This window comes from Pygoscelis adeliae, unplaced genomic scaffold (genome assembly GCF_000699105.1).
Source record: "Pygoscelis adeliae isolate BGI_AS28 unplaced genomic scaffold, ASM69910v1 Scaffold591, whole genome shotgun sequence".
Classification (NCBI taxonomy): domain Eukaryota; kingdom Metazoa; phylum Chordata; class Aves; order Sphenisciformes; family Spheniscidae; genus Pygoscelis; species Pygoscelis adeliae.
The window spans coordinates 184,186-210,855 of NW_008824069.1; the positions used below are offsets into that span (position 1 = coordinate 184,186).

At 60.5% G+C, this 26,670-nt stretch overlaps 1 protein-coding gene across 1 annotated transcript in view; it reads right to left on the reverse strand.

Annotated features, from left to right (window-relative positions):
* The window catches only part of LRP1 (low density lipoprotein receptor-related protein 1), a 77,792-nt gene that overhangs the window by 1,796 nt on the left and 49,326 nt on the right, over window positions 1-26,670 (reverse strand). Inside the window, 54 exon segments of the mRNA XM_009334169.1 lie at window positions 5-109; window positions 470-644; window positions 924-1,085; window positions 1,174-1,347; window positions 1,418-1,558; window positions 1,948-2,124; window positions 2,498-2,614; window positions 2,840-2,946; window positions 3,227-3,405; window positions 3,498-3,769; window positions 4,066-4,185; window positions 4,449-4,584; window positions 4,586-4,624; window positions 4,626-4,732; window positions 5,003-5,125; window positions 5,668-5,787; window positions 6,053-6,185; window positions 6,396-6,502; window positions 8,400-8,516; window positions 8,796-8,921; window positions 9,302-9,424; window positions 9,967-10,086; window positions 10,197-10,313; window positions 10,768-10,861; window positions 11,365-11,513; window positions 11,740-11,928; window positions 12,151-12,356; window positions 12,616-12,803; window positions 13,223-13,342; window positions 13,714-13,799; window positions 14,024-14,207; window positions 14,473-14,660; window positions 14,746-14,886; window positions 15,311-15,433; window positions 15,913-16,041; window positions 16,287-16,403; window positions 16,947-17,081; window positions 17,369-17,518; window positions 17,994-18,046; window positions 18,112-18,178; window positions 18,857-18,976; window positions 19,461-19,589; window positions 19,687-19,812; window positions 20,264-20,456; window positions 20,681-20,885; window positions 21,307-21,417; window positions 21,459-21,537; window positions 22,770-23,141; window positions 23,418-23,542; window positions 23,713-23,864; window positions 24,150-24,276; window positions 24,874-25,003; window positions 25,090-25,224; window positions 25,477-25,608. Of these exon segments, the coding sequence (XP_009332444.1) occupies window positions 5-109; window positions 470-644; window positions 924-1,085; window positions 1,174-1,347; window positions 1,418-1,558; window positions 1,948-2,124; window positions 2,498-2,614; window positions 2,840-2,946; window positions 3,227-3,405; window positions 3,498-3,769; window positions 4,066-4,185; window positions 4,449-4,584; window positions 4,586-4,624; window positions 4,626-4,732; window positions 5,003-5,125; window positions 5,668-5,787; window positions 6,053-6,185; window positions 6,396-6,502; window positions 8,400-8,516; window positions 8,796-8,921; window positions 9,302-9,424; window positions 9,967-10,086; window positions 10,197-10,313; window positions 10,768-10,861; window positions 11,365-11,513; window positions 11,740-11,928; window positions 12,151-12,356; window positions 12,616-12,803; window positions 13,223-13,342; window positions 13,714-13,799; window positions 14,024-14,207; window positions 14,473-14,660; window positions 14,746-14,886; window positions 15,311-15,433; window positions 15,913-16,041; window positions 16,287-16,403; window positions 16,947-17,081; window positions 17,369-17,518; window positions 17,994-18,046; window positions 18,112-18,178; window positions 18,857-18,976; window positions 19,461-19,589; window positions 19,687-19,812; window positions 20,264-20,456; window positions 20,681-20,885; window positions 21,307-21,417; window positions 21,459-21,537; window positions 22,770-23,141; window positions 23,418-23,542; window positions 23,713-23,864; window positions 24,150-24,276; window positions 24,874-25,003; window positions 25,090-25,224; window positions 25,477-25,608 (7,552 nt within the window).

The following is a 26,670-nucleotide window of genomic DNA, read 5'->3' on the forward strand; positions in this document are numbered from 1 at the left end:
TTACAGGCACTCGGGCAGCTGCGTCTTGTCGCTGATGGAGCAGGTACCACCATGCAGGCAGTAATTGTCGCAGGTCAGGCAGCTGGGCGCTATCTTGCCATCTGGGCAGCTGTGTGGCAGAGAGGATCAGGCACATGTGTACCCCTGGCCTGCCCCGTGCCCTCCCACCCAGCACCCGGGACTCTGCTCGCTGGAGGCTGTTAGCTCATGCCTCCAGCACGGCTCACAGCTGTGCTACATGGACGGCTTCTGGGACATCAGGATGGGCTTGGGGGACAGACACCTCCATTGCCTCCTTCTGGGGCCCCAAGATCTCCCAGATTTCTTAGCTGCCCTGAATTACTAACCCAGCATCTCTCAGCTGTGGCTGATCCCCAACGATCCAGCCACAGGGACACAGGTTTTTTCTTGGGTCCTTGTGCCCACCATCCCCTCTTCCTCCCTCGAGTTCGATGTCCCCGGCACCTACATGCAGGAGACTTCTCCGCTCTGCTTGTTGATGCTGCACTTGCCCTCCTGGCACCGGGAACACTTGTTGTCCTGGCACTGGGTGCCCTCGAACTGCGGAGGGCAGCGGCACTGCTTGGCGCCACTGGCTGTCATCTGGCAGACACCCTCGTTCTCACAGTAGTCGAAGCACTGCCCTGCAGGAGACGGTGGGGTCAGGGTGGGCAGTCCCAGGCTGGCCGCTCGGACCGCCAGCCCCTCTGGAGGGCTGCTCGTGGCCCTGGTCCCTCATGGAGCATCATACTACCGTGGGTCCCCAGAGAGCATCCCCCAAAAGAGGGGGATGTGGGAGTCCACCCTCTCAGGCACTGTCCCCAGAGGTCCCCAAAGAGCACCCCCCAGAAGAGGGGGACCCAGCAGTCCGATCTCCCAGGCACTGTCCCCAGCAATGCTTGCCATGGGCAGGCAGCACTCACGGTACTGGCAGCGGTCCCCGATGAAGGTGGGCAGGCAGCGGCAGTTGGGCTGGTTGCCCTGGTTGACGGTGCAGCTGCCGTTGTTCAGGCAGTAGTCACTGCACACTTGCTGGTTGCACCGGGGCCCCGTGAAGCCAGTGGGGCAGCGACAGGTCGGCATGCCTGACAACAAGAGCCATTAGCATGCTCCCCATCTGTCCATCTGCCCAGGACCAGCCCCAACCCCCAGGCTCGCCCCCAGCAGCCTCACCCGATGGGGAGGCGGCGCACGTGCCCCCGTTCTGGCAGTAGTCCCAGCACTGGTCGATCTGGCACTTCTCCCCATTGTAGCGCGGCTGGCAGCGGCACTTGGCCTGCTTGCGGGCATTGAGGAAGCAGCTGCCGCCGTTCAAGCACACCAGGTCACAGGTATCGGTGGTAGGCACTGGGAGGGAGGGATGGAGGTGAGTGGGACCGCGCCAGGCAGAACCCCCCTCCTCCTCCAGACCACCTACCAACAGGGGAGACAGTGGGCGAGGGAATGACCACGCATGTGCCGTTGTCCAGGCGCTTGCCATTGGGGCAGGTGCAGACAGGGCCGCTGGGGCTGAGCAGGCAGAGCCACTCGCACTTCTTGCGGTCACAAGGGTTGGTCACTGCCGAGAGGGGAGGGGACGATGTGGGGTGAGGACGGCGGGGTGATCCACAGGCCTCCTGGCAAATGACTACTCCCCAACAGCTTTAGGACATCCCTCACGGCCCTACAGCTGCCCAAGCCCTGTGCCCGTCCCCCGATGCCCTGGGGTCACCAGCTGACAGCTTGCCATTGCAGCTGGCCTCCTCCCAATCTACCCCCCTCCCCACTAACCCCTCCTACTCTGCCCATCCAGATGCCCCCCACTTTGGGCAGCGAAGCTGGGTGGCTGCGTCCCCTCTTGCCCCAAGCTCTGCCCCTTGCCCTCTGGCACCCTGCATCAGAGATCAGGCCCCGGGCACCTCCCTCCCACCCCGGGAGCAGGGCAGGGGTCCCAGGCCCGGCACGCACCCTCCGGTTGCTTGTACTGGTGGTAGAGCACAACGTCGGTGGCATGGTTGAGGGCAGATGTCAGGTTGGTGACAGCCTTGTGCCCAAACTTGTGGATCTTGAAGATACGGTTGTTGATGTAGGTGACACCATAGATGTAGTCCTCAAAGATGTCAATGCTGAAAGGATGGCTCAGCCCTGGGGAAATGAAGAGGGGACATGTGCAGGCAGAGGTGGCACGGCTGGCAGCTCACTGCCTTGGGCAGGGCTGATTAGGGATTTTGGATGGATTTGAGGCTAGGGTCTCCCACCCTGTACGAGGGGGATGGTGTTGGGGGGACAGCATTGCCAGCAGGCTCTGGTCCTGCTGCGGAGCATTTAACGAGGAAAACCCGCCCTCGCTGCCGTCTGCTGAGCATCCCCGGCTCAGCGCTGGGGTCTGTCCTGCAGCACAACCCAGGCCAGGGGCCCTGGGGAGCTGGGCTGTGCCGGGACCCCACCTTGGGGACATTGCCCCTGGGCAGGTCCCTCTCCTCCCTGCCGGCTCTGGCGGGTCTCGGGTGCTGCTCACCCTTCTTGTTGTCAATGGCCACGACAGGGTCAGTGCCGTTGAGCCGGATGCTGCCGATGACGGAGAGCTTGGCGTCGGCCCAGTACAGCCGCTCGTTGTGGTAGTCCACAGCCAGGCCTGAGGGGGCACACATAACCCCAGTGAGGTATGGGCCCCCAAGCCCACCCCGAGCCCCTCCTGACCACGTGGCCAGCAGAGCAGCCCCCCTGCTGCCCCTACACACTCCTGCCACGGGGCTCAGAGCTCCCAGGCCAAACGTCCCCAACATGAGCTGGTTGTACACCCCTCCTGTCAAAGCTTTTGTCACCCCTCGTGCCCCTCCTGGCACCCGTCTTTGTTCACCTGTTGGCCACTGGATGTTGTCCTGCACCAGGGTCTCGCGCAGTGTCCCATCCATAGCGGCCGTCTCGATCTTGGGGTGATTGCCCCAGTCTGACCAGTACATAGTCCTGCAAAGGACACGGGCAGGTCATTCCCAGCAGGGAAGCAAGGAGGGGAAGAGCAGGACAGTCCGACGCCCCATGGGCGGACAAACCCTCCTGCGTTCTCCCCACAGCATCCTAGAGTCACTAACGTGACCCCAATGGGCCAGCTGACTCCAAGGCACAGCAACTCGAGCTGACACGAAGAGTGATGCTGGGGCACAGGGAGCTTCCACCACAGATGAGTTCATTGGTGAGAGGAGCCGGGGTGAGGGCTGGGCAGAGGGAAGGGAGAAAGGGCTCTCACCCCCTAAGCGGGTCGACTACGATGGCGTGGGGCTCATCAATCATGCCCGAGATCAGCGTCTTGCGATTCTCGCCTTTCATCTGCGCCACCTCAATGACATCCCGCCCCGAGTCTGTCCAGTAGATGTTCCCAGCAACCCAGTCAATGGCAATTCCCCGTGGCATCTTCAGCCCCGAGATCTGGGAAGGGCAGAAAGGGGGGGAGAGGTGAGGGCAGAGGATGCTGGAAGCCCGGCCTCGGTGCCTCCTGCCATGCCCCTGACAGAGCTCACATTCAGGTGGGTGACGCCACCATCGATCTGGCGCCGGTTGCGGTTGGAGGCGGTGGAGGCAGCAGAAGAGGCAGGCAGCTCCCGGTACGAGATCCTGCCCGTGTGCCAGTTGGTCCAGTAGATCTTGTTGCCCTTGACATAGATGTCCATGGCGTCAATGCGCACGTTCTCGTCGCCCTGGAAGGCCGGCTCATAGGCTGAGTTGGGGTTGAAGGGGTACATGCTCCGGATCTTGTTGTCATCCGCAATGTAGAGGATTTGGTGCTCGGAGCCTGCAGAGGAGGAGCTGTTAGTGCAGGCTGGGCTGGGAGCGGGGGGTCAGCCCAGCTCCACGGTGGTGCAGGGGACAGGGTCACTGGGAGCTTGGCACCCCCTTGGGGCTTGCTCTGCCAGGGAAGGACAGACTGACGGCACTGGCAGAACCCGGCACCTGCCCTCAGCAGTGCCAGAAGGAAGGGTGGGCAGAGGTGCAGGGGGAGGAGGAGGAGCAGGGAGGGAAGAGTGGCTGGGTCTTGCAGGGTAGCACAGGCATACACAGGATCTGTGTACACCCCTGTTCCCTCCTGACCTTCTGCCTTGCACATGTTGTCTGTCTTCATGAAGTTCTTGGCACAGCTGCAGATGTGGGAGCCCTTGGTGTTGTTGCAGAGCTGGGAGCAGGTCCCAAAGCGCAGGCACTCGTTGACGTCTGGGCAGGAGACAGGAGTCAGGGGAGTGACCAGGAGGGTGCCCCCATGCACACGGCCAGGGCCGGCCCCTCTCTGGGGGCTGGTCTATGCTACCCAGGGCTCAGAAACCCCATCTCTCCCCATTCCCCATGTTTGTGCCCCAAGGACCCCATTTCTGACCCCCCAGCCACTCCACAGGTGTGAAGACACATCTTACTGGCAAAAACCAACCGTAAAGCTGACAGCCTGACCCTGAGCCCTCTCTGGCAGCGGTGGGAAGTACCTTGGCAGGAATTCTTGTCTGGCACTTTCTGGAAGCCTCTGCGGCACATGCAGTACGTGGTGGACTGCGACTGAACGCACTGGGCCTCGTCTCCACACATGGTGGTGTTGGTCATGCAGTCGTATGACTTGTGGTCTGGGGTGGGACGCGCCGTCAGCACCTGTGCCTTCAGGGCTTATCATCAAAGAAGTTGCAGCGGAGGTTGGCACTGATGCACTTCTTGTTCTCGCACAGGAACTCGTTCTTGTCCTGGCTGCAGCTCTTGGGCTTGGCTGTGGGTGACTCTGCGGGAGCACAGGCAGCGGCTGTGACGCTCCACCGTCCCTAGGCACCCAGCCCCACAGGAGCCACAGGATGTGAACGGCGCAGGAAGGGACCAGGCAGGGACCCAGGATGCCCGTGCCCACCTCCTGGTTTTGGGAAGGAGTGGGCAAAGCAAACCCCAACACCTGGGCTAAACCCAGGGCTCTGCGAGGACCAGCCTGAGGGCAGCAGCGACCCACTGCCCTGTCCACGCCGAGCACAGAGCGGTGCCCAAGGGCAGCCTCACTCACCGCAGTCCTTCTCATCCGTGTTGTCTCCACAGTTGTCAATGCCATCGCACTGTCGACCGATCCACAGACATACCCGGTCGTTCTTGCAGCGGAACGGTCTGTTGGGGGGACACTGGAATTTCACTGCACCAGCAAACAGAAACAAACGGTGACGGTGAAAGGAGACGCCATAGCCAGGCTGTCACACTTGTCACAAGCCGCTGCTCGGCCTCTGCCCGCTCTCCGGGGAGGCCTGTCACACGGGGGCGAGTGGGCTCCAGAGACTAAAGCAAAGAGACTGAAGCAAAGACAATTGCCCGGTTGCTGGCCCAGCTGCAGTAGGGTCAGTCGTCTTCTCACCCAGCCCCCTGCCCTCTCAGCTCCCTCTCTCCACTGCCAGCCCCACACCTGGCTCAGCACCTCTGCAACTCCGCTCTCTCGACCGGAGCCACCTCCTACCCACTTGGCCCCACCAGCCACCCTCAAGGGGACCCATCTAGAGGGGACGTGTGGAGCTGCCAGAGGCACCCACAGCCCCCCCGGGTACCCGCAGTGGTGCTCAAGCTCTGGGACTGTCACCCCTCCCTGGCGTGCGGGTGCTCAGGGCAGGCAGCTGCCCCTGCGGGCAGATGTGTGCCAGGCAGGGCCTTGCCAGGAGCGGGGAGAGGCAACGCGGTGTCACTCACAGCACTCCTCGGGGTTTTCATCTGAGTTATCCCCGCAGTCATCCTCCCCATCGCACTTCCAGGCCAGGGGCTTGCACAGCGTGTTGTTGCACTGGAACTCATCCAGGGGGCACGTGCGAACTGCGACAGCACGGGGCAGGAGGAGACACATCAGCCAGTGCTGCCTGGCTGCCAAAACACCGGTCTGGGGCCGCAACTCCAATTTCCAGCATAGCTGGGGGCTCTCCAGGGCTTGGATATGTATCCGTGCGTGCCCTGGGGCCAGGCAGAGTGGTGCTGACTCATGCACAGGGGAGCACTCCCACCCACAGCGGGGACACAGGAGACACGAGAGCATGGGGGAAAAATGACCAGCCCCGAGGGAGCCACACAGCACTGCCATTACCCCCAGTGCCACAGTTCTCCTCATCGGTGCCGTCCATGCAGTCTGCATCTGCATCGCAGCGCCAGCGCATGGGGATGCAGTGCCCGTTCTTGCACTGGAACTGGTCGAATTCGCAGCGTGGCGTGCAGTCTTTCTGCAGGGGAAATGCAAGGGACAATGGTTAGCAGAGACAGCCCTGGCCGTGGCAGCCTCCCATCCTGTGACTGCAGCCAGGACCAGGCTCTCAGCCCCGCTTGGTGGTGGGCGACCACTGGCAGAGGCATACTGGGTGGGATATGTCCCCACTCCTACACATGGGCAGGGCGAAGGTGCTGGCAGGGAGCCCCTGCTCTCTGTACCATACCTCGTCAGAGCCATCTGCACAGTCGTGGTCCCCATCACACTTCCACCTGCCGGCGATGCAGCGACCGTTGGCACATGAGAACTCACTCTCTGAGCAGGGCCGAGGTGCTAGCAAGAGAGAACACAGGGCGTCCCCCTCAGTGCGGGCAGGGCTGCGAGGGCAGAAGGTCTCCCTGGCCAACAGCTTGGGGGTCACAGGCTGACACAGACACACATCCAGTGGCACTGGGGACAGGGTGGGGTGCAAGCAGAGCCAGGGAAACTGCCAGAAAGGGGCATGGCTGATACCACCTCCCAGTCCCCTTCCCATCCCACTCCAGGGTTCCCAGCTTCCTGCAGGGAAATGGGGTTTTCAGGGGGTACTATGGTCATACAGACTTGCTTCTGGCAGCTTCCTGGCTGCACGTGTCCCCCAAGGCATTCTCCACCGAAGGCAGCACTATAGCCCCACAGCTCCCTGCTGCCCGTGTCTGCTGCCCCACTGGCAGCTGTAGGCAGGAGGAAAGGCAGTGGTGCCCTGGCCAGGTCTGGCAGAGCCAGCACACTTGTCCCACCTTGCAGGGCATGGGGAGAGACTCCCCCTCGCAGCTCAATGCACCTGCTGGGCCAGCACCGGATTGTCGGTGCCAAATCCATCTGCAGGAGGACAGCATGTGGCGCGGTCTCCTGCCTGGGACAGCTCTCGGAACCCGTCCCCTCCCCATTGCCCCAGGGAGGCCCCAGGTGTAGGACGTGTTGGGGCAGGCGGCCCCCTCTGGCCGCAGTGCAGAAGCCAACAGGACTGTAGGGGAAGGGGGCAGGGTGTCCAGCTGGAGCAGGAAGGGTCAGGTGGGGACAGATTCTGGAGCCAAGTATGAGCCACGCATGGGCCCCGGGCAGTGGAGGCAGCAGGGTCGGACCCTCCCTGACTGTGGCTCCAGTGGAGGGAGATGCTGGTGCTGATGCTCAGTAAATCTGCCTGAGTTGTCCAGTCCTGACCCCTCCGCCCTCACCTGGAAGTTATTGTCTTCATTTATTTTAGAGAGACTGTACATGGAATTAAAAGATTTTGGTAGGAACCTACCTCTGAGCGCCCCATAACGACAGTGTGAAAATGGAGAAAAACGTAAGATGAAGTGAAATGGCACAAACTCAAAAACACGGCGTGAAATCAACAGAAAAGAAAAAAAATTTGCACCCTAGAGAGCTGCAGGGAGACAGAGGGACCTGGGGTGGACGCTACATGGTGGGAAGAGGGTCTGGCTCGGCCCGGGCCCCTGCAGCTGGCAGCAGACCCCGGTGCCATCCCATGGGCAGCTTGGGCCCCTCTGGAGGGACAGGACAGGGCTCCTGCCCGCAGCAGAGCCCCAAGAACTGTCTCGTCCACGCAGATGGTCACGGTCCTCTGCTGCTCAGCAGGGCGGGTGCTGGCACAGCTTCGCTAACAAGCAGTAACTCATTAAGGGGCAACAACCTGATCATCTGCCACGGCTTCTGGGGACCGGCTGCCTTCCCACATGCTGGTCCAGGTCCAGGTTTGTGACCCAGGTTCAGCTGGTTCTACAGCTCCCGTCCCAAAGGCTCAGTGTGTCCCCACTGCCTTCCCAGGCCAAACTGTTTCAAAGGGTGCTGCCTGCCAGGATGGGGCCAAAGTGTGGGATGATGGTCTAAAGCAAAGCTGCTCCACCGTGAGTGGGATGAGGCGCTTGCGAGCCGCGCAGGGCCTGTGCGCTGCCTGCCAGGGAGGGCACTGGGGTCCCTTCCTCCCTTTTACCTGTCCCACTTAGGGCTTCTCCTCAGAACAGCCAGCAGCCAAGCCCTGGCTGTGGGACCAGGCTAGCCAGAGCCCTGGAGTCAGGTGCGTTCTGTCCAGGGGGAGAAGGCTGCTCCCTGGGCTCCCTGGCAGGGGAGCTCCCCCCATAGCTGGGGACACTGGCAGGCAGAAGGGCTGGGGGGACCTGAACTGCTCCCCTCTCCACTGCACAGCCGACTCCCAGGATAGCAAAGGCTCAAAGGTGACACGTACTGCAGCTCTCCTCGTCAGAGTTGTCCCCGCAGTCGTTGTCGTAGTCGCACTGCCAGCGACCGGGCACACAGCGGTTGTTCTTGCAGCGGAACTGGTAGGGCTCACAGGTGCGTTCGTCTGGGAGGGACGAGACAGGGACAGGCATCACCATTGCCCCCGCACAAGGGGAGGGATGGGCACCCCAGCTAGCAGGGTGGGCAGTGCTGCTCTCTGCCAGCCTCCTTCCGACCCAGCCTTGCCCATGCGGTTTGGAAAAGCAGTAGCTAAAACCTCCCCTAGCCCCAGGCATACTGGGGAGGTGGAGGGGACAGACAGCACCAGGCAGCCCGACCCTCAGGGAAGGTGGGGCACAAGATGCCCTCTGGGGTCGTCTCCCCAGCCCCAGTCCCTGCTCACCGCATTCCTCCTTGGGCTCGTCGGACCCATCCCCGCAGTCGTCCTCCCCGTCGCACTTCCAGCGCGCTGGGATGCACCTGCCCGAATCCTTGCACCGGAACTCGTCCACACCACATGTCATTTGTGCTGGCGGGGAGAAACAAGATGACACGGATATGGGGAGGGGAGGTGGGGTTAGCATTGGCTAGGCACATTTCTTTCTCCACAGGGCTGATGAACACCTTGTACTGGTGTACTTGGCCTGGAGCTGACTGCAGCACCCCTGCTTGGAACAGGGCGGGCAAGATCCCCCCCTTTCAAGCAGTTCTCCAGGGAGAAGTCAGAGAGAGGAGTATCTCCGCAGGACAGATCCAGGCAGAGCCACCACCACCATCACCCAGTGCCCGCAGTGCCTGCAGGGACCCGCCATCCCACAGGCAAAGACACACAGACGTGACCGGCTGCGGGGGAGCTCCTGGTTTTGGTGTGGCCAGACCCACCCCTCCCTCCCCACACAGGCTTCTTACTGCAGTTGGCAGGTTCATCTGAGCCATCCACACAGTCGTTGTCCCGGGCACACACCCAGACGCGGGGGATGCAGCGCTTGGTGATTGCACACTGAAACTGGTTGGGGGCACAAGTCACCTCCGCTGCAGGAGGGAGAAGCATTGTCAGGAGAGGCAGCGGGGCAGGCAGAGGTCTGCCAGCCACCACTCCACAAAACCATCCCACAGACCAGAGAGGCATGCAGATGCTCTGGGCATCACAAGAAGTGTCTGGCCATGCTTGGTGACCACGTGCATGAGAGGGGAGGGGAGCAGAGCCCTGTGGTGGGCCCAGAAGACTCGACCAGCTGCAGGGAGACAGGGCAGAAGCCACAAGATCCCTCAGCTGTGCAATAGGCTCAGTGCAAATCCATGGCAAATATTGAATTTGCCACTCTGAGGGATTTAAGGATTTCGTTTCCACTAGGAAACAGAAGTGTCTATAGGGGCAGCAGGGTGACGGTGGACAGAGGCTCTATGCAGAGCAGAGGTAAGGAGAAAGCCCCATGCCCAGGGGCAGGACCACCCAGAAGCCAGCCTGCAGAGAAGCCAATACCCAAAGACATGGATCTGATGCAGCCCTGAACTCCTCACCCCTAATCATGCACGCTCCCCATCCCTAACACGCTTAACAGCTCCCCACTTACGGCAGTCCTTCTCATCCTCGCCATCACCGCAGTTGTCCTGACCATTGCAGCGGAAAATGCCAGGGATGCAGCGGTTGGTGTTGGTGCATTTGAACTGGCTGGGCAGACAGACGTGGATATCTAGGAAAGAAGGCAGAACAGTCAAGAGCTGACACGCTGCATCTCTGCTCTACTGGGATGCTGCAGTCCTGCTAGGGTTTGAGGGTCATGAGGGGAGGCGGAGAACCTACCACAGTTGGCTTCATCCGAGTTGTCCTGGCAGTCGTTGTCTCCATCACAGATGAAGGCTGGGTTGGTGCAAATCCCAGTGGAGCACTGGAACTGCCCTGGCCTGCATTTGAATTCAGCTGCGGGGTGAGTAAGACAGGGTGAAACGTTTGCTCTGGGGAACATTTTCAGGGCAAACCTTAACCTCCCTCTTTCCCCTCTGGGGTCCTCAGCAGGGACTGAGCAACCAGCACCCAACCCTGGGCTCTGGCGCAGTGAAGGGGCAGCTCTGCTCCAAGAGCAGCAGTTGGCTGATGTCCTCCACGGGACAATACCCCATGCAGGGACAGCATGTTATCCCACTGCTCTCTAAGCCCCATTAATGGGGTAACCCTCCTCTCTGCTAGAGCTGAGCAGGGAGCAGCAGTGCTGTCCTGAAGCCCGAGCAGCAGCAGGGCTTTGGGGGACCAGCTGCACAAGCAGCGTCAGGCTGCTCCGGACAGCACACAGATGCTGTAGGGCTGGCAAGAGCCAGGCAGCACGGCCGGGGTGCTGGGACACCGTGGGCTGTGGTCAGCCCCACTTGGCACTCACGGCAGTCCTCCGGCTCGTCCGAACGGTCCCCGCAGTCATCCTCGGTGTCGCATTTCCACCAGAAAGGGATGCACTTGTCATTCTTGCAGACAAACTGCAATGGAGAGACAAGCTTGAGAGGGTGGCTCGGAATGGGGAGGGAGGACCCCAGAAGGCTTTGTCCCCAGGGAACTCTGCCAAGGGCACTGATCTCCACGTTGTCCCTTGCCAGGCACCCCTAGGACACTCTGTGTCCTGACCTAGAGCAAAGCCTTAACCTTGAGCCTACGCCACACAGCCTCTGGGGTTTGCGGGAGGGAGGGGGACAGGCAAGAAGGTCATTCCAGAGCCGGAGGGTCTCTGGGTCCCCTGGGCACCCCCAGACAACTGCAGTCTGTATGTGCTGGGAAGTGCCACAGGAGGGAGGTGTTGCCTGCGCCTGGAGAAGGCGTGCGCATGCCAGCACCCAGATGCACAGCATGGTCACCAGCACAAGCAGAGGAGCTGGGATCTGGTGAAACCACGGCAGGAGGGACATGCACACGAGTTCAGGCACATGCTCGCTGCAGGGAGGATGTCCATGCAGGCAGGTGCAGGCAGGGGCAGGCAAGCTGTTACCTGGCTGGCCGTGCAGTTGGAGACGCAGGTTTTGCCATCGCTGCCCAAGTAGAAGTTGGTGGGACAAGCGCACTTGTGCCCCCCGCCCGGTGAGAGGAGACAGAGGTTGCTGCAGCCGGCGTTGTTGGTCTTGCAGGGATGGTTGGGAACTGGGGAGAGCAGGGAGACAACCGCGAATTGGACCAAGGTGAGGGACCCTCAGGGTGGCACGTGAACCCCCAGCTGCAAGACCCTTCTCACCGCACACCCTGCTCCTGCACCCCCTGCCCAACCTGGTGTCCCTTTGCACGTCGTGCCCAGTCCCAGCCTCCTGCCCAGGGTTGCTCCACAGCACCAGGGCCACCCCAGCCCCTTGGCCCCAGCCCTGCGGCTCACCGTCAGGCTGGCGGTAGGGGTGGTAGATGTGGATGTCCATGGGGCGGTGCAGAGTGCTGATCAGCAGGGTCTTGTTGGCTCCCGTAGTCTTGTGGGCCCGGTTGATGGACTTAGTCTCCCAGTCGGTCCAGTAAATGAAATCCTCGAAGAGGGTGAGCGCAAAGATGTGCGGGATGTCCTGGCTCAGCACTGCAAGGGGGAGCGGGCGGCTCAGCAAGGGGCTGCCCTGCGCCACCACTCCCACAGCACAGCCTTTCTCCAGGGGCAGCTCAGCCAGGGAACAAACCTCTTCCCCTGGTCAGAGGCACAGAGGAGCTGCCAGAGCTGGGGACCATACCCAGCAGCTCGGGCTCCTGCTCCCACAACTGATCCAAAGGCCTGGCGGCACCCCGGAAGCCCCAGTGCTCTCACCTGTGTGCCGATTGGAGCCATCCAGGCTGGCAAACTCGATGTAGTCCTCCCGCGCATCGGCCCAGTAGATCCGGCTGTTGATGTAGTCGAGGGTGAGGCCATTGGGCCAAGTTATCTTGGTGTCAACGATGACGCTGCGGTTGGTGCCATCCATGCCGATCTTCCCGATCAGGGAGTGGTCCCCCCAGTCTGTCCAGTATAGGTAACTGGGGACGAAACAGAAAATCAGAGGGAGGCTGAGTCCAGCCCAAGCCACAGCAGTGGCCACGCTCTGCCTGTTGCGTGGCTAAACCGAGGCACCTGGGCACATGGGTGCAGGGCAGGGAGAAGCAGCCAGGCGTCCCAGAGGCGAGGAGGCAAGGCCCTGTCCCATCTCCCAGCCTCCAGGACTATGGCAAGATGGCAGGGGGGCCACCAGCCCTCTCCCTGCATAGAGGGGAAGGTCCAGGTCCCCCAGGCTCTCACCCATTCTGCACATCTACCACCAGCGCCCGGGGTTCACGCAGGCCTGAGTTCACCAGCACAGTGCGGTAGGCGCCACTAAGCTTCGACACTTCAATGGTGTCCCGACCTTTGTCGCACCAGTACAGGTTGCCTCCCACCCAGTCCACAGCCAGCCCGTCGGGGTTGCTGAGGCCAGTGCGGTGAAGAACCTGTTGGGAGAAAACAGAGATGCTGGGGCTGGACAGGGAGAATCAGATCCTGCCCTGGTCCCTCAGGGATGACAACATCCTTGTTGTCACCCTCGATCCCCCTTCCCTGGTGTATTGCCCCTGCAGATGGTCCTGCCCAGCTCCCTTTCCTCACTCCTCTCTTCCCCTAACCCTCCTTGCCCACTGTTTTGGGGCAGTGTGGAGCCCACCTCTGATTGGGATGGTGCTGCAAAACATCCCCATAGCAACCTGGGCTGATGCCCTGAGCCCAGTGATGACCCCACAGCAGAGCTTGTGCCTTTTTCCCTGGTGGCCCTGGTGCCAGTCTGGGCCCCTCTAGGCAGCCTCTCTGTGCAGGATTTGGGTGAGGACCAGCTGCCCGGACCAGGGGTGCCTGAGGGGCTGCCTCAGTCCCCCACCTGAACGTTGCTCCCGTTGATGTGCATGCGGCGGATCATGCTGCCCTGCGTGGTGACATCTGTCCAGTAGATCATCTGCTCCCGATAGTCGAAATCTAGAGCCACCGCGTTGTTCAGCCCCTGAGAGGAAGGGAGAAGCATTGAAACAGCCTCACCTGCTACCACAGGGTCACAGGGGCTTTACAAAGTCCAGCGAGCCCCCAGCCTCAACTCCCAGTCCCTGCAGCAGAAAAGTTAAAAGCACCTACAGACAACTGTTGTGCAACCCCTACCTTATAAAGGTCTGCTACCAAAGAGCTACTGTTTACACGGGACCTCTTGTAGACTCATGGTGAGAGCTCTTGTTTATACAGGATCTACCATCTGCCTGGGAAGCCAAGAGCCCAAACTCCCAGGCTGGCAGGTCTCCTGCCTTGCAGGGCTCCTCTCCAAGCCTGAATCCCCTGCCACATGGGGCTGGTGCCCCCTACTGCTCCCAGCTCCCCCCGCACCTGCTTGAGCAGCGTGTAGTTGGAGCCATCCAGGTTGAGCTTCCTCAGGTAGTATCGGTTGGCAAAGATGAGGAAGGGCTCTTCATCTGCACAGGGAAAACACGAGACATGTCAGGGAACTGCCACTGGGATGTGGGCAGATCCCCTGCAGACCTGCCACCCTCCCTGCCCTGCTGCTTCCCGGCTCTTCTTCATGAGTCAGGTGCAGCTACTTCACCTTGCGGATTACCACGACCAACTCCAACACCAGCAGCATCCCACGGTTGCCAGAAGAGCATCCCTGCCTCCAAAGCCTGCTCTTGGCTCTCACCTGTGACAGCTTTACAGCTGGTGGGGTTGTCAGGTTTGAGCTTGTAGCCCTCTATGCACAGGCACTTGTAGCTCCCCAGAGTGTTGATGCACTTCTGGCTGCAGGGGTAGGTGGTGGAGCACTCATCGATGTCAATGCATGTCTTCCCATCGTCCTTCAGCCGGAACCCGGGACGGCATCTACACTGCAGGAGGCAACCCAGAGCTGTTAGACATATCCAGGGCCCGCATGCTGGGACATGACAGGCATCACCATGGGACAAGCAGGCTCAGGCACAGACAGCTTGCAGACGCGAGAGCAGCACACACAAGCACCGGCCAAAAGTGCCCATGTGTGTATCCCCTGCCCAGCTGGTGAAGGACAGAAGCACCCTCATGCTAAGAGTGTCTGTGGAGGAGGAAGGGAGCAGAAGAGCACCCAGTCGACCCTGCCAGCCTGCAGGCTCCTACCTTGTATCCGATCTTGAGGTCCTCGCATTCCTGGGAACAGCCGCTCAGCTTCTTGTTAAGACACTCGTTGATGAAGCAGTTGAGCTCGTCTGAGCCATCTGTGCAGTCATTGTTGTTGTCACAAAGCAGCGCCTCCGGGATGCACTTCCCGTTCTTGCAGAGGAAGAAGGAGTCGTTGCACTTGTTCTCTGCAGCAGGGCGGAGAGGAGGTGGCAGTGGTCAGGGCGAGGCAGCCGGGCAGCCCCGCTCCCTGGCTGCAACCCCTGCAGGTACCTGGGCTGGTGCAGCGTGGGTTCTTGGGTGCCTCATCTGAGTGGTCGTGGCAGTCAAACTCGCCGTCACACTCCCACTGCCTGTTGCTGAGGCAGCGGCCGTTGGCGCAGCGGAACTCGTGGGGGCCGCAGGTGGGGTACTCTGCGGGAGGGCGGCAGGCTCAGATGGTGTCACCCAACTCCCCAAGGCAGCTGGGAGCGACAGGGGCACCGTGGCGGCTGGGTTGCGCGGAGCCATGGCATGGGTGCCCAAACCTCCCTGTAGCCTGCCTTGGGACAGGGCTGCATGACAGGGGCCAAGGAGGCGGCAAATGCATGTGGTTTTGGATCTCTCCAAAACTGCTCTGTGCCAGGGTGGGGCTGGGGGGTACAGCTCTCCAGCACCGAACCCCTCCCACTCCCTCTTCTGGTCCCCCCTCACCCTGCTCTCATGTTAAGCCCCTTCTGGATGATGAAAACCCCTCCAGGGTCCTGTCTCAAAGCCCAGGAGACCCAGTGTGGCTGCCAGGGCCAGTGCTACAGGAGATAGGGCACTTGCAGTCCTTCCCCATCCCATGGACACCCACCACACTCTGGGGACTCATCCGAGCCATCGCCGCAGTCGTCATCGTGGTCACAAACGAAGTGCTTGGGAATGCACTGGCGGTTTCCGCACATGAACTCCCGCTCGTCGCATGTATTGTTGTACACTGCAACGAGGCATCACTGTCAGCCCCCTGCCAGACCACGTGCTCTCCTGCCTGCCCCCCGAGCCCTTCGTCTTGGGGTGCTGGGGACAAGAGCTGAGGCACAGCCCAATCGGGGCAGGGACTCCCACTCCTTCACCCCCAGCCTGAGCCCAGGCCTGTGCCCTCGTCCCGTGGCTGTGAACAGTGCCCGGGCAACATGGTGCCTTTGGCTATTGCTCCGTGGGACGATGCTCCTCCTTCTCTTCACTGCCAGGGAAAGGCACCCGAACATCGCCATATCCAGGTCTGCTGTGACCACAGCACCACAGTTTCCTCCTGCAAGCCTGGCAGGGAAGTGGCCAGGACGAGGCATCCTGTCTGCTACTGACAGGGACCCTGGGGAGTGGGGCTAGCCTCCCAAGGCAGCTTTGCCTGCACTACACTCGGCTCCTCTCCAGCCCCTGGTCCCGCCACACACCACAGCCCTCTGACGGACTCACAGCAGCCAGCAGCAAGGGTCTCGTCAGCTCCATCTGCACAGTCCTTGTCTCCATCACAGAGCCAGCGCTCTGGCACGCACACGTAGGTGCCTGGGCACTGGAAGGATCCCGTGCTGCAGGTGGTCAGCCCTGGGGAAGGGAGAAGCAGGAAGGAGGCCAGTCACCCCCACTGCTGGAGAACCAGCACTCTTGGGCTACGTGCCCCCACGTCTCAGGGGGACCCTAAGATACAGAACCCAGGAGAGCAGCGAGGACCACAGCACAGGAAAGCGAGGGTAGGAGGAGGGATGGGCAGAGGCAGGAATACACAGAGATGGAGCAGCAACGCAGGCAGTGCCTCAGAGAGGTCAGAGCAGGGGCTGGAGCAGACTCACGGCAGCGGCTGTCCTCATCAGAGCCATCCCCACAGTCATCTGCCCCGTCACACACCCAGAGCTTGGAGATGCAGCGGTGGTTGTTGCACTCAAACTGCACGGGGTAGCAGAACTTGTCTGGGAGAGAAGGACAGGAGAAGAGGGGTCAGAGCAGGGGCAATGCAGGGGGAAGGACACAGCAGCAGAGCACAGCCAGGCTGGGCCAGCCAGGCTCCAGGGCTGGAGCCCAGGGTGATGCTGGGGCTACTGCTTGCCCAGACCTGGCAGTACCCACATGCCATGCTGACAGGCACTGCAGCCGTAGGACTGGTGTGGGATTCCCCACTCTGGAGCTGGGGAGGTTCCCCAGCTCCTGAGCACTGTCTGGGGTTTGTTCAGGGAAGTTGGAACTAAAAACGTAACTCAAGTGAGCCGTAACTGGCCATCCTCAAAATGACCATGGAAACTCGTGCATGTACTGAGCAAACAAATGCACAAGGACATTTGCATTGGTTACAGTTAAAAGCCCAAGCTTGTGGAATAAGACCACAAAGGGGGAAGAATCTGGAGTCTGATCCTTGGCAAATGGATGTCAGAGAGAGGAGAGGGTCCTGCTTCCCCTCCAGCATGCTTGCACTCGCCACCCCGTGCTATCACCCCAGAGTGCCTTGCTCTCCCCACCCTGCCGCTCACTGCAGTGAGTCTCGTCTTCTCCGTTTTCACAGTCATCCTCTTTGTCACAGGTCCAAGTCATGGGGATGCACCTCCCGCTTGGGCAGGCAAAGTAATTGGCTGGACACTTGGGTTTCCTCCCACCTGGTTTGTGAAGGAAACATCAGTAAGGGTGGTGGCGTGGATGCGCCCAACCCAGAACTGCCCGACTCCAAAGAATTCCTCCCCAAAAGCTCTCTGTGACCCTGCATCCATCAGCGCCTTGCAGCACCCTCCACGCAGGAGCTGCACAGGCAAGGGATGATGCTCCCGGTGTGCAAACAAAGCATCCACCACCCAAACAGACCCCAAGGGGGAGCACCCGGCCAGAGAGTTGGCGTGATGCCCCTGCTCTCCTAGGCCCGAGCCCCATTTCCTCTCCCTGCTCTCACCTGGGCAGTTGCGCTCATCTGAGTAGTCTCCACAATCATTCGCCCCGTCACACACCCAGCTTGGAGCATAGCACAGAGAGGTGTGTTCGCACTTCTGGAATGTGGTACCCTTCACCCCCAGCTTGAAATAGCTGCTGCAATCAGTGGCGGCTGCAAGGAACCACACCAGGAGCCCCAGGTGACGGGTGCTGCTCGCCGGTGGCACAGCCCTTTGGCCCAGCTCCCACCATGCAGCATGAGCCCTTGCCTTGCTGCTGACAGCCCTTCCCTTCCCAGAGCAGCACCGCGCTGACTCTGCCCCACGTGTGCCCCAAGCTGCTGGGACTGTGTTAAGCACTTCTGACAGGCTGTCAGGTGGTGAGGTGCCAAGCACGGTGTGGGGAGCTGCAGTGATGGGCTGGGGCTGCTTCCAGCCGGCAGGCTAACCTGGGCTGGCCTCTGCTGACGAGATGGGAGCCAGGGCCCTTCTCCCTCCCTGATTCAGCACAAGTCCCAAAGACTGAAACAAGGTGCAGGGACCCAGGCCCCTGCCCGCAGGCGCAGAGGGCAGGAGCATCTCCAGAGCTACAGCAGGGCAGAGCTGGGGAGGCAGCAGGGAACATGGGACAGCAGCTGGGGCACTCACTGCAGTTCATTTCATCCGAAGCATCCTCGCAATCGATGAACTGGTTACAGCGGCTCGAATTCCCCATGCAGCTCCCATCTCGGCAGGGGAAATCAGTAGCAGCGCAGCTCGGTTGTGCGAGCGGCTCGAATTCCCAATGCAGCTCCCATCTCGGCAGCGAAACTCAGTAGCAGCGCAGCTCGTTTCTGCAAGGAGGAAGCCCCCACAGCAGATGAGGCTGGGCTGTGGGACCCAGCACGTACTCACTTGCGTTCCGGACGTGCATGCATGCACATACACCCGCTGCCCAGCACAGCTATGGACCGCCTGATCCTGCACTCCCAGCTCTGGTCCCCTCCCGGCTGAGACCTGGTGCCTCTCTGGCTCAAGCACTCTGCCTGGCAGCCTAAGCTCATCTCCTGAGCTGGCCTGACGCTAGCAGGCCTGGACAGGCTCAGGGAAGCTCCTGACCTTCCCTGTTGGTTCTGAACCAAGCAGACAGGCTCCTGCAGCCCTGCAGCTCTGAAGGGCTGCTGCCCTTGGGGATGCTTGGGTGCCCTTTTCTCAAGAGCACAGAAGCCATGAAGAGCAGCGACACTGCGCCTCGCCATCGCCTTGTGTTCCTCCTGGGTGTCAAACCACTGTTCTCGGGAGGCTCTGGGTGCTGCAAGGCCATACTCGGGAGTCCTTCCTCCCAGCTGTCAGGGAGTGAGCTTTACAAAGTGGTCTGTGGCACAAGCAGCACGAGTAGGATTTAGACCTTGACTCTCTGTTAAGCCCTGGCTCTGCTCTGATCCTGTCAAGCTGAAGGTAACTTTTTCCCCGAAGCCTCTGGCCCTGTCCCAGACAGCAAGGGCTGGCCAGGAGCCAGCCAGCTTGCTTACTGTTACACGGCACTTCATCCGAGTTGTCCCCGCAGTCATCCATGCCATTGCACCAGTAGCGGCTGGCGATGCAGCGCCCATTCATGCAGTGCAGGTAACCCTTCTTGCACTTGCGGCTGCCTGCGAGGGAAGAGGAGAAGGTGAGTGCAAGGGGAGGGCCAGTGCCCTCGGATGTCTCAGCTCCTCAGGGACCCTTCGGCAGGGGAAGAAACTACACAGGCAGGATTAGGAAACAGGCTCCCTCGTGCTGTGCTGGCAACATCGCAGGGCTAAGCTTGGCCTTTGCCCAGCAGAGACCCCCTCCTGGCTGAGGAGCAAGGGTTGGTGTTAGAGGGAGGGTGCTGCAGCACCCACCGGATCGGCTCAAGGTATCCCACTCTCCAGCCTGCCCCGCAAAACTGGAAAAGGTCTGGAGCCCTTAAAGCCTGGCCGGGCCCATCTCTGGGAGGGCAAGAGGGACTGTGAGCACTTGAGGGACATGAGAAGGCACCCAGGAGTCCTGGCTCCCTTTGCCGAACAGAGCCGACAGCTCAATCAGAGTGCCTGCGCGTGCCAGGGGGTGTGTGTGTGTGTTTGAGCAAAGCAGCAAGAGGAGGAACCTTACTGCAGTAGGACTGCTTCTCATCTGACTTGTCCTTGCAGTGGACCACGCCATCGCAGGTCCGGCTGAAGTCAATGCAGTCGCCGTTCCCACACTCAAACTCGTCATGCATGTTGCAGGTGGAATTCAGGGCTGGGGAGGGCCCGGGGAACGTCAGCTCTGCCAGGCTGAGACCAGCCTCTCCTCCCCTTCCCATCCCCATCAGCTCCCACTTCCACCTCCCCTCCACCTTTGCAGGTGAAATCCTCCTGCAGGACGCGCTCGCCACGGCAGGAGCAGTTGACGTGTCCTTTGGGCGTGAGCAGACAGAGATCCTGACAGCCGCCGTTGTTCACCCTGCATGGGGACAGCTCACCTAGGAGAGACGGAGAGCAGTCACACCAGGGACAGTCTCAGCTGTCCCTTCCCCTTGTCCTCCCTGCTGGGGAGAGGAAAAGTAGGGGTTCCTCCCCAAGCTCTTCAGATGGGGCTATAGGGGATGCATGGGGTTGGGGGCACCCAGTCTCCCCAGATCTTGCAAGGAGGATGCCCTGAGAAGAGCACAAACGGGGCAAATTCTCTCTCTTCAGCCTGCACAGGGTTTGGAGATGGACAGGCCTTGGCGTGAGGGTCCCGAAGGGGCAATGACAGGCCAGGAAGGATGGTGGGATGGGTTCTCCCTTCCCCTGGCTTGCAGATGGGCTGGAAGAGCAGCGTTGCCTGGCAGGGGGCTGAGCCACCCAAGAGAGTGGGCAGAGGTCTGGCAGAGGCAGGGGAGCAGGGGCACATGGTGGTGAGGCTGCGGGTGATGGGTGGATAGTCCTTACAGCTGTCGGTGTCGTTGGCCACGGCAATGATGCCCATGGGCTGCTGGGGGATGTCAACACGCAGAAGCTTCATGTCAGTGCCCACATACTTGTTGGCTCGTTGCACAGCCCTGCGCACCCAGTCTGTCCAGAAGATGTAATCGCCGTAGACAGCCAGGCCAAAGGGGTGCACAGGCTCTGATTTCAGGATCACCTGCCGGACATCCACAAACCATGAGCATGAGGGAACCTGGCTGTGGGACGCAGCCCCCAGCACCCAAACGCAGCCTGTCCCCATGTGTCTGCCCCAGGGGAAGGCCTGACTCCCCCTGTGCCCCAGGAACAGCTCTGCTTTCCTCTGACAGTGTGCCAGCCCCAGTTTCAACACTCGCTGCTCTCCTCCCCCATCTCTGCCACTGGGGCCAGGTCTGGACTCACGTGGCGGTGGGAGCCATCGTATTCACAGCGTTCGATTTTGTCCAGTGTGGCATCAGAGAAGTAGATCTTCTCGGCCTTGTGATCAATGGCCAGCCCATTGGGTGTTCGTATGTCCTGGTCAATGATGATGAGGACGTTGGCACCAGAGAGGGTGGCACGCATGATGCTGGGGTGCTGCTCATTCCAGTTGGTCCAGAACATCAGGCTGGAAGGGAAGAGACACACGATGCCTGTGCAACCCCAGCACTCTGCCACGTACGTGTTGGCTCAGCCCACCCCTCTGCTGCTGTGGGTCTTCCAGGGACTTTGGGATGGATGGGACATCGTCCCCACATGAAAAGGGGTGGGAAGGGGATGAATGAGGCCACTGCAGCCAGGTGGGAAATGTGGTACGCCATGGTACCAGCTGGCCAGAGAAGGCGATGGGATGGGGTTTCTGTCTTTGCTTTGGGGTGCTGAAGTACATGTGGGGAGAGGGGGCACAGGGCCTTTCCTCCCTGGGGTCCAGTAATCTCTGTGCTGGGAACCAGTGCTTCCTCCCCAGTGGAGGGGTGTCCACCTGGACGCTGGCGCTGGGACCACGTGGACCCCTGGGGAAGCTGGCTGGACCACTGATGGCCACTCACTTCTGGCACTCGTCCAGCACAAAGGCCCGGGGGTGATCGTCCCCCGACATGGTGATCACCGTCTCCCTCTCGAAAGCCCCCAGGCGGCTCTGGTCCACGGTGTGGCGGGGGGTCGGGGGGGCGGTGGGCGAGTGACAACGCTGGTGCGGTGGATGGTGGAGGTGGTGTAGCTTGTCCAGTACAGCGTGTCCCAGCCGCGGTGGTACGCCAGCCCCTCCACCGAGCCCACGTCTGCAGGAGGGGAGGACAGGCAAGGGTTGTGTCCAGCCCATGCTCCTGCAAGGCTGCCCGGCTCACTCAGCACAGCCAGTGCTGACTGTAACACTTGGATACGGCTTTGGCAGCGTGCAGTTACTGCTTTTAATTACACCTGAAAAAAATCCCTGAGAGACTCTGGCTGCTTGCTAACATGGCGCCATTGTGGCAGCACCTGAGGGGACTCAGCAGGGCTGGGCTGGTGTCTGTGCTAATCAGGTGAGCTGAGACCCCAGGAAGGCCTCCCGGGCAGACCTCTGCTACCAACCAGGTAACGACACTTCCTTGTAGGAAGGCTGAGTGATGTTCACCTATGATGAAACGTGGACTTGAACTTGGCTTCCAAGCTCATGCTCTAATCATCTCCCCTGTGCTGGCCGGGCCTTGCTCCGGGTCCCCCTGTCCCCGCAGCAGCAGCACTGGGAAGGGAAGAGTCTCCCTCTGCCAGGGGCAAGCTAAGGCCCAGAGGCACAAAGTGACAAGACGAAGACTCACGGCCGACCAGGGAGACCTTCCCTCCAGCTCCCAGCCCAGGAACTTGAGCTGTACACCCATCCTTCCTCCCTCGTTAACGATCAGGAAAAGGTTTAATGAACCGGCTATGACAGATGGGCCCTGCTCTCCTGATCTCAGTGATAACAGCTATCCCAAGTGCCAAATGTAAACACACTCATTAGCCAGCACATCTATAACCCTTGCTAGAGGTGCTTTCTAGTGACACAGAGCAACAGACATGGTCTTTTCAACTGCTGTAGCAGCCAATAAAACCAACCAAGTGCAAACCAAGGGCTGGAGGTGAAGACAGGGCCAGGTGTGGCAAGGTTTGCTCAGGGCTCAACAGGTCTGTCTTGGAAGTCAAATGCAAACACAGAGCAGATCCCAAGTTTGCTGCAGTGCCTTGTTTCTAGAGCAATGCATACCCACGTGCATGCCTGAGACTCGTGATACACTCTTCTTGCCAGAACAAGCTCTGCAGACTGCTCCTGACACTTGCGTCCTCTACCACAGGCTGCTGCCTCTTCCAGAGGCTCTGGTAGAAAGCTCACAGCTGAACCCTTAACAGCTGCCACTCAAAACGCCTCTCAAAAATACCAAAAAATGTTAACCGAGAAAAGGAAAAAAAGGGAGTTCAGGAAGAGGTGGCGGGGGAGAACAGAGAAGAGGGGTCTGAGGGCAGATGCACACAGAGGGAGCCCTGTGACACTCACTCTCCACGATGGTCTTGCGCCCTGTGCCGTCGTCGTTGATCTGCTGGATGTTGCCGAAGTGGATGTCGCTGTAGAATATGCGGTTGCTGCCCTTGGAGCCGTAGCGGTAGTCAAAGGCCAGGGCAATGACGTTCTTCATGTGCTCTGCGTCTTCGAAGGGCTTGATGGGTGCGTTGAGGTTGTTCTCATCCGACAGGTGGATGCTCTTGAGGATGGTGCGCTCCGAATACAGCAGGTAGCCGTCGTAGTCCCGGCAGCTCACCCCATCCTCAGACAGCATGCCGTGGGCGCAGGCGCACGTCCTCTGCCCGCTGCCCCGGAACAGGCAGAGCTGCTGACAGCCCCCGTTGCTCTGGGCACAGATGTTGGTGCCTGGGGAGGAAAGGGGGGGATTGTTCGAGGGACTGGGCAGGCTCTGTATAGGGGGATGCTCCCACTCAGCCGCTTTTCATCTCTCCCCGCTCCCAGGGGAAGTGGGTGAAGAAATGGGCTCAGCCCACGGCGCGACATGGTTCTTTGACGAGGACACAGTGGCCTGTTTGTTTCCATCCCCCTCCCTGCATCTGCCTGCTGTGGGAGCCCAGCCTGGGCATCCATCGGTGCTCGGCAGCACTGCACAAGGGGCTGACACCCTGCTCCTGGACGCACCCTTCTGCCTGGCCTGGTTGAAGACTTTGATGTCCTTGAGCTGCACGCCAATCCCTGTCCGCAGGGACACCGACTCAGTGGCGTTGTCCTTGTTGCCTCTTTTGATGGAGCCATTCGCATGAGTCCTAAGAAAGGACAGTCACTGAGCAACTGACGCGGGGTCCACCCCAGCAGCACCCTGCGGCAGGGCCCAGCTCCACCACCTTCCCCATAGCACCTGCCAGGTCCCCCCACCCCCCCCCACAGCCGGTGCCTGGGGCACTCCCAGCACCACCAGACCTCTCGGGCACTGTACCTATCGCTCCAGTAAATATACTCCTCAAAGACCGACACCGAGAACATGTCCATGTTGTTGCTGGACAGGACAACCTCTCGGTTTTCACCTGTCTCCAGGTCAATTCGTTCAATCTTGTCTGTCCGGGCATCGCACCAGTAAAGCTTCCCGTCCTGAGGCAATGAGAAAGCATCCCAGTCAGCAATGGAGCAGTGCACTGGGGTGGCACTAAGGTACCCTCCGCACCTCCCACCACGTCTGGCAGAAGGTCCCAGAGTTCCCAAGACGACCACCCTGGACAACCCTCCCTGCACTGGAGAGGAGACTCCAGGGTCCTGGGAAGGGCAGCTGTGTCCCCAGAGGCCCCACTGCAGGGGCACGGCTGCAGTGACCCTTGGGACCGGCACACTCCCTGCCAGGTCCCAGGGCGGCACCGTCCTCCCAGCCAGTGGCTGTACCTCATAGTCGACGGATATCCCATTGGGCCAACTGATGCTGACGTTCACCAGCACCATCCGCTCAGTCCCATCCAGGCGTGACCGTTCGATGCGGGGGTACTGCCCCCACTCCGTCCAGAACAGATACCTGCAGGGGACAGCAGGGACGGTGGTCACCACAGGGCTGGCCAGAAGCAGCATCCTTGGGCCTTTTGGCCATTGGAGCAGAGGACAAACACCTCTCCCCCTCATCCCTCCACACTGGGGCCTCATTCCAGACCCCTGGTGATCTGCCAGCCTCCTGGCTGCCGTGTGCTTGCAGACCATGCTGCAGCTGGAGAAAGGAGTGCTGCATTGCAGCTGGATGCAGCCCAGAAACCAGCCCATGTGCCAGGAATGTAAGGTGCTTTTCTCCATCCTTCCCCAGATCCAAACAACTCTCCTCTCCCTTGTGACTCTGTCCAAAGCTGGAGCCGGTCTGGGGAGGCTCCAATTGGATTTTATGAGGTGCTGGCACCCACAAGTCATGGGGAGCTCCCAGGAAGCTCAGCCCATCAGCAAAAGGGTAGTTAAACCCAGCTAGTTGGGACACCAGGGGCCTGTCCCTTGGTGTGGCAGGAGACCTATGAGTCCTTCTCCACTGCATGCAAACTGCATGGCTCTGCTGGGAGTGTGCTGGGGGTCTCCAGTACATGCCCACCCCCAGCTGATGGCCCTCTCTGAGTGGCTTTGTGCACTGTCTCACCCCTTCTCTGGATGGACTGTGATGGCCCGCGGCTTGTCTAGCCCCTGTGAGATGACCACGTAGCGGAAAGACCCGTTCAGCCTGGCCACCTCGATGACATCGAAGCCCTGGTCCGTCCAGTAGATGTTTCCTGCAGAGAGGGGATGGTGAACACCCGCATGAGCCCTGCTTCCTGACTGCTCACCCGCTCCTCCTTGCTCTGAAGCCCCGTCTCACCAGCGATCCAGTCCACGGCGATGCCCTCCACGCGGCCAATGCCATTGGTGACCACGTCCTCACGCCATGTCTGGTCCCGCTTGGCCCGGCTAATGGTGCTCAGACCCATGTCCACCCAGTAAATGGTGTCGTTCTCTGAGAGGGGCCAGGCAGGAGACCGGGTGTCAGTGACCGCCTCTGGGTCACCCCAAGGGTGGCACAGACACAGGCTGAGCACCACCCCAAGGCCCCAGCATTGGGACCTGAAACCCTCCCTCACCCAGAGCTGCCAAGGAGAGATGTTCTAGGCCGGAGCACTGCCAAAGGAGGGTCTGGTGATGGTCCCCATCACGCTCCCCCTCCCCGACCTCTCCAGCCCTGTTGTCCTGCTCCCAGACCCCGCGTCACCTGCATGGAAGTCGATCCCCACAGCCAGGGAGGTCCCCGATACAGGCACGAGAGCATCCGACTTGTCATTGGGGTCCAGGGGAATGCCGCGGATCCCCTCATGGACTGAATACAGGAGGAAGGAGCCAACACCTGCAACAGATGCAGAGACAGTCAGATGCATCCCACAAACCACACGCTGTCCCTTCAACAGACAGCCACAACTCATGGAAAACTGTGACAGCAGCTCCGTGGATGAGCACAAGCCTGGCAGGGCTGGTGGGAGGCCTCAACCCTGCCATAACAGCAGCACCACGAGTCCCTGGGCCAGGCAGATGTCCCAGGACAGCAGAGTGACAGGCAGGGCAGAGTTGAACTGCATTGGCTGGACCTGCCGGCAGGTGCGGCTGCCTGAAGCATCCCCGCACAGGCAGCCCCTATGTCCACCTCTCGGCTGACTCCGAGGCTGACACATGTGAGACATGGGCTGGCAGCGTGAGCAGCAGCTCCGCAGGCAGCTGGAGAGGTGGCTGGGGAGGCAGTCCTGCCGGACACCAAGTGCCTGATCCTGCCCACGGTGCCACAGTTGCGGGGGGTGATGTGTTTGCATGGGCAGCATGCGTGGCACACTTTGAAAGCTTCGCAGCACTGTGGTTTCTCACAGAGGGAGGGATGCCCCTGCTTCGCTTGGGTCCCCATTCAAGAGGGGACTAACCAGGATGAACATAAGGAGAAAACTTTTTGACATTAACACTGTCCCGCACGACATCCTTGTCTAAATTGGAGACATGGATTTGATGGATGGACCACTCAGTGGATAAGGAATTGGCTGGATGGTTGCACTCAAAGAGTTGTGGTCAACGGCTTGATGTCCAAGTGGAGATCAGTGATGACTGGTGTTCCTCAGGGGTCTGTACTGGGACGGGGCGCTGTTTAACATCTTTGTCGGCGACACAGACAGTGGGATTGAGTGCACCTTTGGCAAGTTTGCCAACGACACCAAGCTGTGTGGTGCGGTCAACACACTGGATGGAAGAGATGCCATGCAGAGGGACCTTGACAGGCTTGAGAGGTGGGCCTGTGCAAACCTCATAAGTTCAACAAGGCCAAGTGCAAGGGCCTGCACATGGGTCGGGGCAATTCCAAGCACAAATACAGGCTGGGCATAGAATGGATTGAGAGGAAACCTGAGGAGAAGGACTTGGGGGTGTTGGT